The sequence below is a fragment of the Antennarius striatus genome, chromosome 14 (assembly GCF_040054535.1).
Source record: "Antennarius striatus isolate MH-2024 chromosome 14, ASM4005453v1, whole genome shotgun sequence".
NCBI classification, from domain to species: Eukaryota; Metazoa; Chordata; class Actinopteri; order Lophiiformes; family Antennariidae; genus Antennarius; species Antennarius striatus.
Window position 1 is genome coordinate 17,680,334 of NC_090789.1, and position 16,293 is coordinate 17,696,626.

The following is a 16,293-nucleotide window of genomic DNA, read 5'->3' on the forward strand; positions in this document are numbered from 1 at the left end:
TGAACTGTACAAAGATTTCATATCAATTTTGCTGTTTATCAACTCAATGCAGGACATTATGTCAGATAATTTCCTGGTTGAAGAGTCCTCACATACATTTAATATCTCAAGTACCTGATATTTACAGAATACAATTCAACAAGAAATCAAGGCCATGTACATTTTTGGAGCTTACGATGATGTCAAATGAAATAGGAATCTTAGAAAATTTCAATGTGACTATTCAGTATCAGTATGTGCACATTAAGACAGATCACAATACTGTAACCATTCTGTAAATTTATCTTGGTAAAATAGCACTCTCTAGTGGAAAAAAAACATATAACAGATTTTACAAGGTCCAAATACAGTATTGTAAATTCAATACTTTATTTGAAATCAATATGAAAATGTCAAAAACATCAAAAAGGTACACAATTGAAAAGTCAATGTAAGTTTAACAGAGATAAGTCATAAACAAGTTTTTAAATCAAAAATGTCACTCACTCTTTAAAGGCCCAGTGTTGGATTTATGGAGTTCTGAGGCAGACAGTATTCAAAATTAAGTTTCTATTCATGACTTGAGTCTATGATATTGTGCTGCCATTTTTCTCGAGTAGCCCAAAAAGGAAAAATCAAACAGTGGCTAAAAGGTGTAAGGATGCAGGTAAGTGGCGGTGATCATTTGTTCCAATCTGTCTGTACCTCTGAATGTGATTCAGTCCTTGATAGTAGATCTTTAAGGCACGTGTAGAGTTCATCTGAATAAAAAATGTAATAATTACTTAATTTTCTGTACCACTATGTCCGCTTACACGGGTCACAGGACCAGCACCAGTTTAGGAAGTTTTCACAGAATACACTGAGAAAAATACAACTCAGAAGCTTTCTATTTGAACATTATTAATGGTCATGTAGTCATGTACTATTCTTTTAATATGTGTATATGTAAGAGGTTTAAGCTGCACAACGTTATATACTATTCTATGCCATACAAATAAATTTGGGAACGTATCTGCTTTTTAGTTGCTCTGTTTATCTGACATTGACAAGGCTCCTGCATCTTCAAATACTGAGGAAATTCCATATGTAGGGGAATGTTTAATCATTCACCCTATATTTATGTCTGGTCTGAACCAGTCCTTTGCTCTGACTTCTGCATATCCATGATCCCGCTATGGTAGAGCTTGTTCTTAAATACGATGCAATCATTTGACGGGTCTGAAAATACTCCAAACCCCTGTTTGAACAGTAAACCAATTACACAATTTTAAAAGTAAAACAAGACAAACATATCCACAAATCTCAAACATGATAATTCATATGGAGAGACGTTTTAAGACACGTGCTGTAGGGATGCTGTCTAAGTCTGTTTTTCAATTAAAACAAACAAACACATCAAATGCATCTAGTTTAACTTGTCCAGCAGCTGATGAATGTCCTCTTGGCCACGGTAAATCCTCTTCACTCCTCTTGGAAGGTAACGGCATGATGACAGATTGAGGTAGTTGAGAGCAGTAGCTTGACTGATGACGCACCTGCAAAAACACGTACAGATGATAAAATTATTTCATACTTAAATGCAAAGCCTCGATTCATGAGCAGTTCTACTGTAGATGCTTGGAGACTGCCTCTTCAAAAGTCGGTTCATAATTTATTGGATTACTTAAAGCCTTAGAAAAAGAGGAAGCCTACCTGAGGGCAGCTGGTGAGATTCTGGTCCCACTCAGATTGAGTGAACGCAGGGTGTGAGTCCCTGTTGCCTGAGCAAGGTGACTCATAGCCATCTCTAAGTCCTCTGCAGTGAAAAGCTGGTTTGAAATGTCAAGTTGTTGCATCGTTCCACCCCATTTCTGCGTCACCATGTGAATCCCAGCCTTAGGTGATGACAAACCAACGCTGCTACTAAAATACTGTCCCCAGAACAGACACTCAAGCTCTGCCACATACCAAAAGAAAAGAATGAAGCACTGATTAAGAAATGGCTTTTGATACTAATTCAGATCATAAATTACAAATGCAGATACATCCATCCATCTATTTTCTGTAACCGCTTTTATCCGCTGTCGCAGGTCACAGGGAGCTGGAGCCTATCCCAGCTGGATTAGGGCTTGAGGCACGGAAAACTCCGGGCGCGACGCAACCACGCACACACACACTCATACCTACAGTCAATTTGGGACCGGCCAATTAACCTGAAGCGCATGTTTTTGGAGGTGGGAGGAAGCCGGATTCGACTAAAATATAAACATAATTAGTGTTTACGTGCTAAAAAATGTACGCATAATAAAGTATTTCGAGACCGATAAACACATTTTCAGATAACTGTGTATTAAATACTAAAAACAACCAACTAACTTTGTAGTTTGCCTCCTATTTACCATTTCAAGATATGCTGACCTCACTTAACAACCCTGAATTATTAGATCACATTATTAACCAAACTTAATCAAATTATAAATCACTTGATCCTTACCGAGACAGGGTAATGTTGCAAGACCAGATGGAGTGATTCGAGAACAGCCTCGCAGGTCCAGTACCCGCAGCTTAGTGGACCCAAAAAGAATGTCCCACAGATCTTTGTCGGTCATGTACGAGCAAGACGTGGTCGCAATACATAGCTCCTCCAACAACGGAAAGCCTAATGTTGAATCTGCACTGTTACGCATCATCTTATGCAGAGGTCTAACATTCAGCATCCGGAAGGTCTGATTGAAAATACAATACAATCATAAGGCAGTTAAATGGTGAAACGAGTCAATATACCGAGATTCATTATGCACTGACACAACGCCTAGAATGAAATAGCAAAACGTATCACAAGACAAATGTGTTTGAAGAAGTAGAAGACAGAGAGTGAACGTGCTTACATTTCTCTATTATTACCTTAAGCTTGGGACAAGCTATCTGCAGCGCCTGAATGCAAACAGGAAGTTCACACTCTTTACTGTCCAGCTTGGTGTTGACCTCCAACAGCTCCAAATCAGGACAGCATCCCCTCTGAAAAAACATGAACACATTGTGCGTACAGAGTTCATCTGTGCCCATGTGGCTTGGGCTGTCTGTAATATACACATCCAGGCACAAGATGCAGATTCTATTAGCTGTCTCCAATAAATACACAATTCAAGAACGCCCCCTTTCTCTGATTGTAAGAACGGTCACAAAGCACAATGGAAAATGCCTGGCCTCATTCTGTTATTGTTTGGGGGCTATTCACAGGTTGAAACATCCCATAGACAGCTGGACACAAGGAATAAGAAGACACAGCCCAGTATATGTGATTGTAGATTAGCACACAAATCTACTGGATTATATGTAATGAGTGGGAGAAGCATAATCTGTATGAGTCCTTACATTTTTTAGGAGTCCCCTTTAATCACCTCTAAAACACCGTATAAAGAGAAAATGAGGACTAACAGTGATGGCAGTCAGAAGTTTGTCATTCTTCATCCCATGAGTGAATAAAATGTGCTTGATTCTGCTCCCATGGTTTTCAAGGTACTCCAGGAGTCCCTCAACCTGGAACTAGAGCAGAAACATGTTCTTCTACAAGCTGACGAAGGCGGATGCAAATCAGCATAGAGCAAAAAAAACGTTTCAACTTCACTGAACGTACCTCTGAGTACTGCAGATTGATGCTCTGCAGACTCTGGCTGTGCAGACCGAGGCTGTGGAAGGCGCCTGCTGTCAGGCCTGTGCAGTAGGAGAGAGTGAGGGAGTGGAGCTGAGGGCAGTGCTGCGCCACAACCTGAAGTCACCAAAACATAAGACAACGTGGTAAATTAAAAATGTTCTGATATGTTTAAATCTGTTTGGAAAACATTAATGTAACTTATCCAAAAGAAAGTCCTAGCTCCCATATTAGCCCACATTTTTAATAATAGTAATTATTTTAATTATAATAGGAACAGGAAGAATGAGAATGTGTATAATATAAAAAAAGCATAAAATATCAATACAATCGTAATATTATAAAGATGACCTTTTCTACAATGGCTTTCACAACAAAAACTACAATGTGCTTCACAAAAAGAATGAAACATGAACTACAAATAAAACGAGCATGAAATACTTGTAAGTATGTAAATTGTCCCTTTCCGAATGAATTTCATAGTAGTTCTTGTTAACTCCAAGGTTGTTGTTTATATCAACACAATATAAGTAAATAAATAAATCACATTTCAAAAAAGGCAGGAGGTCGAAGATGTGTAAAGAAAAAAGAATTAACAGAAAATGTCTAAATTAAACTTAAACATGTAACCATGGAAACAAATGAAACTACAGAAGGAGGTCTGACTAACAACTCTAAGTGATGCCTTTTGGTGACAGCTCTAAAAAAGGTAGCCAGTCATTTAGATGTGATCTGTAAAATGGGAATGGAGTTCCTCCCTGTGGACAAAATCTTTTTTTAAATTTTAATTTTTTGACATTAATAGTCAACTGGTTATAAGGCAAGAATGGTAATGTTGTAATAAATGACACTAACGTTTCTGCAACACCGAGTTATTGAATATGACAGACATTAAAGGTCTTATTATTACATAATGACACCGTACGTAGTAAGGTGTCTAGTTCTGATGACTTACCTCTACAGCGTAGCTGACATTCTTTGTCCAGTGACAGAGGGAGAAGTCTCGCAGCTGAGAGAACCTAAAAAAGACGAACAACTCTTTATTTATGAGATGGGAGCATTTTTAAGCATGACACATCCATACACAAACTAAATCACAGCTCATGTGTCAAACCTCTTCATGACACTAATCATATAGACCTGTTCTGTGCCAGCCAGATAAAAGTATCCTTAATCTTCTTCTCAGTTTTGGGTAGCTGGGTTTTCCCCGGTGCAATCCAGCAGTATCCTACGGTCACCTTACGCCACAGGGCTGGACTGGAGGCAGCAGCATTCCAAAGACGACACACTCTACCCATCCTGCACCAAAAACACGGATGAAAAAAATTACTTTGTCGTCTGTGTGGAGTTTTTTTATTTGAAATGGCAGAAATTCAGCTGGATGATACCTTCAAAATCAATATAATGAGTTATTGATACTCTGATTAACTCATTATTCATTCACTTTCCTAACCGCTTCATCAACTTGCACGGGTCACGGGATGATTAACTTCTTAATTTTTAAAAAATTTTTTTATAGTTATTAAAATAAAATGTGATTATTTCCCAGTGTCTTTGTTGTAAACTAAATATATCTGAGATTAGGACTGTGACTCTTCAGGGAAACATCATCCATAGTTGACAAAATGATTGATGAAGAACAATTAAAATGATCATTAAAGGAAACAATGATGACAGCCCTAATCTAGATATTGTCAGAAGTACTTTGAGCCAAAATAATATTTGCACAAATATAATCATTGTGATATATTGCCACTGACAATAATTTTGAAATAACAGATGTACCAGACCGATATGCGATATCCAACTCAGGTCATAGTGTAACACTCAGCATTCACTCGTAGCAGCTACATAAACTCTGACAGATGTTTATTACCTGCATAGAAATGGTACAGCACCATCCTGGACAATCACCATCTGAAAAATATTGATCAGCACCTCCTCTGGTAGGTTTTCACCCCATCTGTAGTCTGTTGAGCAAACTCTTTCTGTTGTCTGCACAAACAGATTAGTCTCCTCTTTACTACTGGCAACTGGATTATTATCTGGCCTGGGCTTGGAACATGTAGACTTTTTTTTCTTGATCTGGACAGTTTTGGCTTTTCCTTTCTTTAGCTTTTTCTTTTTACGTTTCTTCTTTGGGAGAGTCCAGGCTGAGCCGTCATACTGGGAAGTAGTGCTGGATATGACAAGAAGCATATCTTCCCCTTGCTGAACTGTGTATCCAAGCTGAGCAGGGCGTGACACTCTGGCCTTTTTTAGCTTCTTGGCTTTTGCCTTCATAGGATTACCAGCAGTCCTCTTCAGAGATGTTTTCTGAGGCTTTGGTCCATCTACTTCTTGGCCTGACGTATTTGGTATTCTTGGTGCAGTGCCATCGTCTTTTTCACTGTTGCCTACAGCCTCTGATTCAGGGGAATCCATGCTGTGAGTTACCTAGTGTTTATCTTTATCACAAGTTTGATTTCAAGTAAACCAGAAATTGTCTGATGAATGACAGGTCAGCATCTGAAAACAGACAGAGATGAAGATAAACTTGCACCTGAGTACATCACGTGCAAACTAAGTGTGGCATGGCTGATGGGAATAACTGAAGAGACTGCATCAAATGGAACATCAACAACACATCAGTAAAAATGTAACATAATTTTGAACTCATACATTTCCCATTCATGTCATTGTGACTCAAAGCTGCAGATTTTTTTTTGATGTTTACTGTTCACAATAAAGAAATGACATAATCTTATTGAAATTACAATATTACAACACAAAAGGTGCCATGTTAGCCATGGCAAACTATTATATATATGCACAATTCAGTACAATGACTATTTTAACAATATTGGAGATGGGATGTTTTATAAACTTACTTGAAACGATATATTATTATTACTGTATTATTATTATTACAATTTAAATTGATTAAGTTTGCAACTGGCTTTCTGGCTTGATATCCTCAATCGTTTGCAAACTCAAGACCACAATTGCATCCATCCCAGTTGGGACGACTACTTAATACAAAAGACCATATACTGTAATCTGTGGTACACACAACATGCAGTTCCTGATAAGCAGTGACAGCATTTTTTGTTAGCTATCGTTACACGGATAATGTCGTTGTGTACTAATAAACAAAACATTGCAGCCAAACAAAAACAACAAGATAGAGCGTCTGCATCGGAAATAGCAAATACTGATTACCATTATTAGCAGTCACTTTATAAAACACAATGATGCTCACTGCTATGTTACCTTTGCTGCTACTCCACAAAGACAGCACGGACCGCTTCCGTAGTGTGCCCACAATGCATTTCCTGTTCACACGCTGATTGGTCAAGTCCTCGTCAATAACCCGCCTTCCCCAAATAATATCCAATCATTGACAAATATACAGTTCGGTTGTCAGTGTAGGTTCTGAGCCATGCAGTTATACTGTTTGGTTGTGGTGGTTGGGAAGCGGTAAACTCCACGGTGTTCTACGTTCATGGTGAGAATTTCGGCTTGTACAATGTAAATTTTCTGCTTTAAGGTTGGAAACCCTGTTCGAATGCCACAGGATTAAAAAAAATTTCTTTTGCTGGGGACGTAATTAAGAATTACATTTTGTATCTTATAAAAGTCGTGCTAACACTACTTTTGCATAAAGCTAATGTTGTCGTTCGGTAAGGCTGCAGCATTAGCGCTCTGTGGAAGCACGTGGTTGTGGCTAGAACACAAACAGTTGTGTAATGATCAAAACTTGTCTTCTCAGTTTAAATCATCAAATAGTGTAGACCTTATGTCCATTAAGCTGTGAAATTTTCCCTTTTTTTCTCTCTTAAAATAGAACATAATGGAGGTTTGTGAAGATTTCTCTCTTTGTGGAAATGCTGCTGTATCTGAAACTAATCTGAGTAAGTCAAAAAAATCACGACCTTGCCTTTTTCTTAAGCATTGCTTTTGCACCAATTAACTGACATTTATACTTTTCAGGAGATGATTACTATTGGAAATTGGTTGCAGACTTCATTGGTCCTCAGTCGGGAGAAGGATTAGAGCTTGAGAAGGCGCCATGCAAAAACAAACTCTTGATTCAAGTCGGACTATTAAGAGAAGACAATAGTTTTCCATGGACTGCCATTGTAGAATGGCTCAAGAAAATTTTTCCCAGTCATCGTTCAGCCGACTTCCGTTGTATGATTGAAAGAGGGATCGCAGCTACATTGAGTCTGGAAAGTAATGCACGGCTGACCTTCCTGGAATCAGATGCCAACTTCAACTTTGTTGGTCCAATTTGTGATAGCATTGGAGTTGAACGACAACATCTTTTGGAACTTAAGGATTTCAGAGAGCGAGCACAATTAATTGAAGTCACAAATGCATTGATTCTAGAGTTGAATAACTTCATCACCAGGGAGAGAATTGCACCAATTATGTTAGTGACTTGGCTTAGAAACTTCAATCCAGAATTTTGTAAGAATGGAAATGTTCAAAAGGCTTTTCAAGAACTCAAAGCCAAGATCAAAAAGTTGAAAGTACATTGTCACAGTTATGAAACAAGAAGGAGCAGAAGGAATGCAGCAGTGGAAAATCTACTGCAAAGTCCATTTGAACTGGTGCAGGACAAAACACCGAAAATTATAGCAAAGAAACGCGTTAAAAGAGATGATCTGTTACGTAACGAAAAGGTTAAAGTCAAAGAGGAATACGAGAGCTTCACTTGGGGTGAAGGTTCTGGATTGAACAGAAGCTTCGGTGACAGTGACATGGATTCAGATACACCTAATAGTGGAGATGAGACCTCCACTCACAAAGAAGAACCCCTGACAATACTGGACATCACAATGCTCTCTATTAAAAAACTATCAAGTATGTTTGGTGGGAATACAAAAGAATGCAGACAAGTGTCCTTAGATCTCCTCAGAAATCAGTATATTCTGATATGTAAGGAGCATCCAGCCATTGCAGAGTTTGAAAGAAAACTGGAGTCACTCCCTGAAGAGATCTCACTAGCCTCTCCTGTGATGTTTTTAAACTACAATGCCAACTTCCTTTTTGACCTACACAGTGTCATTGAACAACAGATTATGTGCTTTGAAAGAGAGATCATTCTTTCAACGGATGAAAAACTCGGCCGGGACAAGCTTCCAAATTTTAGGAACTTTGTGAACCTGTCAGAAAGTGCTACTTCCCGCTACATTCACATGGCCTGTGATATCTTAAGCCCAAGAACCCCTGATACACAGAACTACAGGAAATACTGGGTCGCTTTCTGTGAGGAAAAGAAAAATCCATCCAAACTTGCAGTGAATCGATCGAACCGATTCAACAACTATTTTGAAGCTGCTGCGGGTTTAATTCACCATCACAAAGAAATCTCTCTCTTCGTGTCTGATTTGCTGTCACTGACCAATGATGACTGCCCGAACATTATTCTGGAGAGCGTTGCTGCTGATGCTAATGATTCGGTGATACAGAGCCTTGTTTGTGTTCTAGCCATCATTTACTGCAAAATTCTTGGTCCTTATTGGCAACTTCTGAAAAGCAAAGGGCAGTACTTGCACTTCAGTAAGTACTTACTCTTTCTCTATCAGAGGTTTCTAGATTGGTCCAAAGATTCTTCAACACTGTTGGAACCTGAAGAGACCGCAAATGTTTTTCAGCAGGTTCCATTGCAGGAGAAAACATTTGATGGAGTGTTTCAATACTGTGGTCAGTGGCACACAAATAGGGACCTCATCCGAGTTAGTTTGAAGAGAATGATAAAAGTCATTGCTGCCATCACTGAAGAACACCTGAAAGATTTCCTCCCAGGAGGAAAATTTTCTCAGGACCCTTCCACAGAGCTGAACTTACAAATGGCAGAGTTCACATTTTCTGTTTTGATGGCTGAGTATCCTTTCGGACATGCATACCCCTACGAGAGGGAAAGACCTGACAAGTTTTCTGAGCAATCCTCAAACATTGACACATCCTTAGATAGTTCTAGAGAGGATAAGGATCAACCTAGTTCATCTGATGGCAGCTTGGATGAATCTGTGAGGAATTCTGGTCACAGTCAGAATAGAGATTATAAAATTAAAAGACAAATGGCAGGACGGGAACTTCATGAACATCCTGAGGACCTCAACATGGATAGGGACTATATAATAGAAACAGTGACCAGAAATGGAGGGCCATGCAAAACACAACAGGATGTTGACAAAATGCTTTTGCGTTTTGATGGAAAAAGCCGAGCTGAGAAACGAGAATCGCTTCGTTGTGAGGTACTTTACCATAAAATGATTCTGAACAACACGGACCCAAACTTGGATTGTCTTTCCCTTAACTGCACACAGATGGTTTTGAAGCTGAAACTCGCGCTTCCTCGTGTTAGACCTGGCTACTCTCTTGTTTTGGAACCCCGCAAGACAAAGTTAAAGCCCTCGTCCCAAGATGCAACAGAAGCCTCTGGCTGATCAGAAAGAGAATATTTGAAAGATTTAATTTCATCAAATAAAAAGTTTTATATTGAGGGACATGCTTGGAATAGGAATGAACATTTAACTTCTTCATGTGGTTTACTGTTGACAAGCTAAGCAGAAATAAACACAATCACTTATGTTTTTACTGTACAACTTTTTATACTGTAATTGTGAGATTTTTTGTCCAGCAGACAATAATTATTACTGACTGGAATGCTGTAAGTTCCAATGATAATAAATATTTCCACATGTTGCTGTTTATTTTGTTTACTTGTTGTTTTAACTTGTTTAGTAGAACAGGCAATGACAATAAGGAGCTCAATCTGATTAAAGCTGAAAGTGGATGGATCTCATGTCAATATGGTTAATGTGAAGTTTCTCATTGAAACGTTTTCCAAATACGTGAGTCAAGACAAACCGACCTAAAACATTTCCAGAGCTTCATTCTGAACATCAACCAGGTAAACAGGTGTTAAGGTATTGAGTGTTTTATTTTTATTTTCCATTTGAATTGTTAATTTCTATACTTTTCATCAGGAAAATAACCAGTTATTTATTTCTTAAAGAGAAATCCTTACATTAAACACAATGCCTCCTTGACCCAAGTCTTTTCTCGGGTAAGTTGTTAAGGGAACGAAAACGAACGCCACCCAACTTCCTGAGGGGAGGAGCCACTAACCGTGTTGCGTTCAAAATTTTCGGAAAAAAAACCTTTCAGCTAATATAAACGTCAATGTAAGTTTAGCAAATCTCTCTTCCGGCCACGTCTTAATGTGGTTAGACTTAAGTGACATTTCCGATGATATAGTGCGTATGAAGCATGCCGCCACACACATTTGATTCTGTTCCTGAATTCACGATGTTTTTTTTAAACAGTGGTTTGCCATTTTACGACGGGCACCCAAAGGCAACTAAAGGGGCGGGAACTTGTCGTCACCACCACCATTCTCCAGGTTATGTATAGAGGAAGACTGAATTTACCGAGTAATGTCTAACGAGAACCGTCCTGAAACATTTACAGTCTCCTCGTCCGGTCAAAGCGACACCATGTGCGGTAGGTGGTGGAGAAGCGTGGCGCTAACCCACTGTTTGATAGCTCTGTTCGCCATGGGCTCCTGGATTTCCGTCAACAGTCTGTGGGTCGAGCTCCCGGTGGTAGTTCACGTGCTGCCCGAAGGTCAGTGTTCCCCCCGACAGACGATAGATTTCCGGGTGATCTGACTGATTAAAACACCACAGTCACACCAACTAGTCGGATCCATTCCTTTCATTATATAAACTATAAAGTGTATATATATATATTCATATATATTCATATAAATGTATAAACCACCAGTGCCAAATAAATCCCATCTGTCCTCTCCTGAAGATTGTTGGTGTTGAGGGCCAGGTTAACAGGGCACCAGGCTGCTGGACCCCATCCCTGTAATGTGACTGATCTTGTGTTTTGATGAGGTCCACTACCACTTTGTTGTCTGCAGATTTGGTGGTGGACTTTGTGCCATGTTCAGGTGTATGTTCATGAAGACACAGTAGAGGAGAGAGCTCAGCATACTTTCTTGTGGGATGGTAGTGCTCAGAGTTGGGGTCTAACCCAACAAACTGGGACCCGTGGTCCGGGAACCAGGAGCGAAAAAAGTACTAAAAGACGAATATATTCTAAAGATCAATTGAAAACTTTCCCAAAATATTGGCACATTTTTGTACTTTCAACAAAAAATGGAAGTGAATATTGTGTTCTTATCTCACACCTGTATTGTGTTTTACTCTAAATGGCGATTGGCTTTCTTCCGTTTCAGGATGGAACCTGCCCGCCTACCTCTCAGTGCTGATTGCGTTTGGGAACCTCGGAGCGATAGCGGTAACCGTCACGCATCACTGTGCTCCCGGACGTCTAAACGAACATCTGGTCATCCACTGCATCCAGGTGCTGGCGGTGGTGGCGTCCGCTCTGATGGCGCTCTTCTGGTCACACACCGTCACGGTCGCTGGAGAGCAAAGGTCACTGGTGTTCCTGCTCCTTACCTTTGTGTTTTCCTTGGTTTGCTGCACATCCAACGTCACTTTCCTGCCCTTCATGTTCCGTTACCCCTCTCAGTACATTCGTACATTCTTCATTGGTCAAGGCTTGAGCTCCTTGTTCCCTTGTGTTGTGGCTTTAGGGCAAGGTGTTGGCAAGGTGGAGTGTAAAAACGTGAACGGCACAGTGCAACCTGAGTATTTAAAGGAGAACTTTCCCACACAGAACTTCTTTTGGTTTTTGTGCGTCATGCTGTCGGTGTCGGCTCTGAGTTTCTGGGCTTTGATACGACGCCAAAGCGAGTCACAGGAGAACTCATCCCAGGAAGAGTCGGACAAAACAACGACTAGTAATGACCTGGAGGAAACGCACCCGTTACGTAAAGGAGGGACGCCATTGTCCGAGGAGCCGTCCCAGCTGGAGGAGCGGCCCCCCGCTCAGACATTCTGGACACGGCGGAACATCTACCTGCTGTTGCTGCTCGCCGTTTCTAACGCCCTCACCAATGGGGTCCTGCCGTCTGTGCAGAGCTTCACCTGTTTGCCCTACAATACCATGACCTTTCACCTCTCGGTGGTCCTGGGAAACATAGCAAACCCTCTGGCCTGCTTCCTGGCCATGTTTGTCATCCTGAGGTGAGGAAATAAAAGGCAACAAACAATTTGCAAACTTTATTTTTATATGTGATAATTGCAGTGATGCTTTGACTATAATCGGAATTATTTGTGTCTTCAGGTCCTCCACTGGTCTGGGAATCTTGTCTTTGGGAGGGGGGGCATTTGCTTCATATCTGATGGCTTTAGCAGCACTCAGTCCCTGTCCCCCACTTCTTGGAAACACTGCAGGTGTGGCTTTAGTGGTGAGTACTGGATCATAATTTATTCCTCAAGCCTGTTATCTTTTAAAACAATTTCAAATGAGAACCAGGATTTGGTTGTGATACCACACCAGTCTTGTCATTATGTTATTCATTCATTCATTCATTCATTCATTCATTCATTCATTCATTCATTCATTCATTCATTCATCTTCATGATCACTTCTTCTTTTTTGCGGGTCACGGGGGTTTGCTGGAACCTAACCCAGCTGTTTTCTGGGTAAGAGGTGGGGGACACTCCGTGCATGATGCCAGTGCACTGGGGTGTCGATATGTTACTATGGGTTACTTTCATAACCAAGATTCTGAAATCTCGGTAACACAAGAAGATCTACCAAGCACCACACAGCAGCCACGCATTTTGAGGTCTTGTTAACAGTTTGTCCCTAAACTAAACATATAGTGATAAAGTATGAATGCAAGAACCATCAATGTTAGTCCAGCCGGGGGTCACTGGGAACTGTCCAGTTAGTTACGCAATCATCGGTTAGTTATTTAGTCTGTTACTTTACTTTTCTAAATTAATCTAATGTCGTGATGTCGTCATTTCAACCCTTGTCTTTCAACCTCATACTCAAGCAGCTTCCCCTAAAAGTTTTATAAATTATTTTTTTCTTTCATAAAAGATAAATTACCAAGAATAAAACATCAAAATGTCAAATACAAAAAATCCACATATTTCAAATACATCTAATCATACTGTAAATCACAGATGTAAAGGTGAGCTTAATGTTTTTGAGTATATTGTGATAACTAGGATTTAGTTAAGTGACAAGTTATTATTTTTGGTAAACATATTTTTTATTCTTCTGTTTTTATTTTGAATTTAATTAATATTTATTGATCTTTTTTATATTTACTAATATTAAAATGTATTATTGTATTATTATTGTGTTGAATTTAATTAATATTTATATTTTTATATCTATTTACTAATAGTAAAATATAATGATAAAAATAAGAAATAGGTATTCTGGTCCTAATTTTTTTATTATGATGTCAATAGTTTAATCTTCTGCCTGCAGGAGCAGCTTTCTTCATATGGTAGGAAAGTCAGCTGCACAAGTCAATGCGTTCCACGTTAATCAATGTTTTAGTCAACAGTTTATTTGTCAAATCAGCTTTCATTGTTCTGTGTTCATAATTATTACAGCTAAAGCAATAACAGTAATGACTGCAGCAGTGTGTGGTAGGATGGAAAACAACCATGTGCTGCTGAAATAACATCACCATGTGTGTTTTGTACGTGCATACGCCTTCAGTTAAAATAAACACGTCGGATGAGAAGTACTCTGACCAGGAGATTGTAACAAAGCAAATAAAAAAAAATCCCAAAAAAATCTTTGCTTCCCTGAAGTTCTTTGAAGGCACAAGGAACAATGGCCGGCCTCTGCCTCAGCGCTGTTGAATCATGCATTTAGAACATTGTCACTGCAGCTCTGTATGGACCACCAAGGAGTTCTGCTAAAGTCACTAAACCTGTAGTGACAAGTTGTAAAATGATTACAGTATTTTACGTACTATAAGGCGCACCTAAAAGCCTTTAATTTTCTCAAAATCCAACAGTATCCAGTGTGAAAAAAGATTTAAAATAGGCCATTCATTGAAGGTGCTCCTTATATGTTGAGTCTTGATAATTAATAAAATACTTTTATATTATAGTACAATACGCAACAATTGCGACTCCACATCATCGCGGATTTTTAGTCGGCAGTCAGTCTTCCCTGAAGATTTTCTCTCAAAAGTTTTATTTTATATGCTGAACAAGTTATTTTTAGTAAATATATTTTTTATTCCTTTCTGGTTTTTTTATTTTAAGTTTAATTAATATTCATTTACCTTTTTTTTATATTTATTTATTACTAATAAAATATAATAAGAAAAATAAGAAACATGGCGGTGAGTTGGTAAATGGTGTCATGTGAAGCCACATGAACTTTTCAACTTTTGCTTTCCATGCTACTGAAAATGTCCTCCAGAACTGTGTAGGTTTTTTCTTGTTGCCTGTCAGGTCTTTGCCCTAATATACATATCAGACATCGAGTAGTTTTTGTGGTCAGTTAAGAAGGTTGAAAAGGATCCGTACAGTATTGTGTTGTGTTTTCTACAGCATCACATCTTACTAGGGTCAGGGTTGAATCTGACGACATTAACGCCTGCCTCTGTTCTCCATGTCCACCTCTGATTTCTGCCCCGTGCAGGTCATCTCCTGGATTATTTTTACGGGCCTGTTTTCCTATTTGAAGGTGGTGATTGGGACTTTGCTTCACGAGGCCGGTCACGCTGCTCTGTTGTGGTGTGGCATCTCAATCCAGGCCGGCTCCCTCATTGGAGCTCTCACCATGTTCCCTCTGGTCAACATCTACCACGTGTTTGCTCAGGGTGAAGCATGTGTGGATAACTGCAGCAAACACTAGTGAAACACATCCTGTATTTAGAACTTCTAAACAGTTCATATTTGTCAGAAGTGCCTGTTTACTGTTCTTGGCCTCGTGTTGTGTCGACAACATGTGGTGTGACTTTCTTCATCCTATCACCAGTGAAAGTCAAAACATTCCCACACAATCGTACTGTTGTATTGCTGTGCATTGGCCGGGGGGGTTGTAGCACACGTATGATGCAGTAATACCATGTGCTTTCAGTGAATTCAGTTGGTCCAAAGGGGGAATTTCTTCCGCTTTGCAACCGGCCCACTCCACCACTTTTGTTGCTTTTGAATCTTTTCTTTCAAAAGTTTCACACTTTTAGTTAAAAGACCTTAAGAAAGTGGCACATTCCTTTTATTTCAGTATGTATTTACAAATGTTTTACTACCTCTTACCCCCTGAACATTTTCTTTTTTAATATAGTGATCCCCATAGGAATTTTTTTTTTCTCACTCTTATATATTACACACACACACACGGCCGCGCCAAACAATGCCTTAAAGGGTGATTTGGAATCGGATGGACATCTTCACCTCTCTTCCACAATGCATCTTCAATGCAATCAGTCCTTTTTAAACAGACATCATGAAACAGACAGTCCCTTCTTGATAACATCTTTAATTCCCACTGAACACAACAGATTTACATTCCTTATAATGACAAACTCCAAAACGTTGTTTTGTCAGTTCTGTGGTTTTATTTGTCTGCTGGAGCAACATGTGAGTTGTTAGCATTGTTAGCGTCATTATCGGTGATCATTTATTGCTCGCATGATGCCGATGTAGCAACAAATGGATCAAACCAGATCCTAAACTCTGTAAACCAGTTAGAATTAGTGAGAGGTGAAATCTTGTGATTCAAGATTAAAAGGATTGTAGTTGGATTTTTAACACTGTAAATTTATTCTTTAATAA

General features: G+C 39.3%; 3 protein-coding genes across 5 annotated transcripts; 2 read left to right on the plus strand and 1 right to left on the minus strand.

Moving 5' to 3' along the window:
• Window positions 1-6,910, minus strand: fbxl6 (F-box and leucine-rich repeat protein 6). Of its 2 annotated transcripts, none has more exons than XM_068333900.1 (10): window positions 6,866-6,910; window positions 5,490-6,121; window positions 4,754-4,912; window positions 4,569-4,632; window positions 3,599-3,730; window positions 3,400-3,507; window positions 2,866-2,979; window positions 2,456-2,687; window positions 1,675-1,918; window positions 1-1,517 (listed from the first exon to the last, which is right to left on the minus strand). In XM_068333900.1, exons 2-10 carry the CDS (start codon window positions 6,035-6,037, stop codon window positions 1,388-1,390), a joined length of 1,731 nt encoding a protein of 576 aa, XP_068190001.1. In that variant the 5' UTR covers window positions 6,038-6,121; window positions 6,866-6,910; the 3' UTR covers window positions 1-1,387. The 2 variants fall into 2 exon arrangements, with proteins under 2 accessions (XP_068190001.1, XP_068190002.1); XM_068333901.1 differs by lacking the exon at window positions 6,866-6,910 and adding an exon at window positions 6,815-6,860.
• A 153-nt stretch (window positions 6,911-7,063) lies between these two features.
• On the plus strand, window positions 7,064-10,292 carry LOC137607675 (uncharacterized). 2 transcript variants are annotated; one of them, XM_068333589.1, is made up of 3 exons: window positions 7,064-7,100; window positions 7,440-7,506; window positions 7,586-10,292. In XM_068333589.1, the coding sequence occupies exons 1-3, from the start codon at window positions 7,098-7,100 to the stop codon at window positions 10,048-10,050; spliced, it is 2,535 nt and encodes an 844-aa protein (XP_068189690.1). In that variant the 5' UTR covers window positions 7,064-7,097; the 3' UTR covers window positions 10,051-10,292. The 2 variants fall into 2 exon arrangements, with proteins under 2 accessions (XP_068189690.1, XP_068189691.1); XM_068333590.1 differs by lacking the exon at window positions 7,064-7,100 and having other exon boundaries at window positions 7,419-7,506.
• A 728-nt stretch (window positions 10,293-11,020) lies between these two features.
• On the plus strand, window positions 11,021-15,370 carry slc52a2 (solute carrier family 52 member 2). The gene is made up of 4 exons (XM_068333850.1): window positions 11,021-11,233; window positions 11,856-12,711; window positions 12,812-12,935; window positions 15,155-15,370. Exons 1-4 carry the CDS (start codon window positions 11,044-11,046, stop codon window positions 15,368-15,370), a joined length of 1,386 nt encoding a protein of 461 aa, XP_068189951.1. The 5' UTR covers window positions 11,021-11,043.
• Window positions 15,371-16,293: the final 923 nt, after the last annotated feature.

Coding starts and splice junctions, on each gene's coding strand:
- fbxl6 (XM_068333900.1), bottom strand. CDS start 6,037: ATGGATTCCCCTGAATCAGAGGCTGTAGGCAACAGTGAAAAAGACGAT. Junction 4,913..5,489: donor GCTGTACCATTTCTATGCAG/GTAATAAACATC, acceptor TTTTTGGTGCAG/GATGGGTAGAGTGTGTCGTC. Junction 3,508..3,598: donor TCAATCTGCAGTACTCAGAG/GTACGTTCAGTG, acceptor TTTCTGCTCTAG/TTCCAGGTTGAGGGACTCCT.
- LOC137607675 (XM_068333589.1), top strand. Junction 7,507..7,585: donor TGTATCTGAAACTAATCTGA/GTAAGTCAAAAA, acceptor TATACTTTTCAG/GAGATGATTACTATTGGAAA.
- slc52a2 (XM_068333850.1), top strand. CDS start 11,044: ATGTCTAACGAGAACCGTCCTGAAACATTTACAGTCTCCTCGTCCGGT. Junction 11,234..11,855: donor AGTTCACGTGCTGCCCGAAG/GTCAGTGTTCCC, acceptor CTTCCGTTTCAG/GATGGAACCTGCCCGCCTAC. Junction 12,712..12,811: donor GCCATGTTTGTCATCCTGAG/GTGAGGAAATAA, acceptor TTGTGTCTTCAG/GTCCTCCACTGGTCTGGGAA.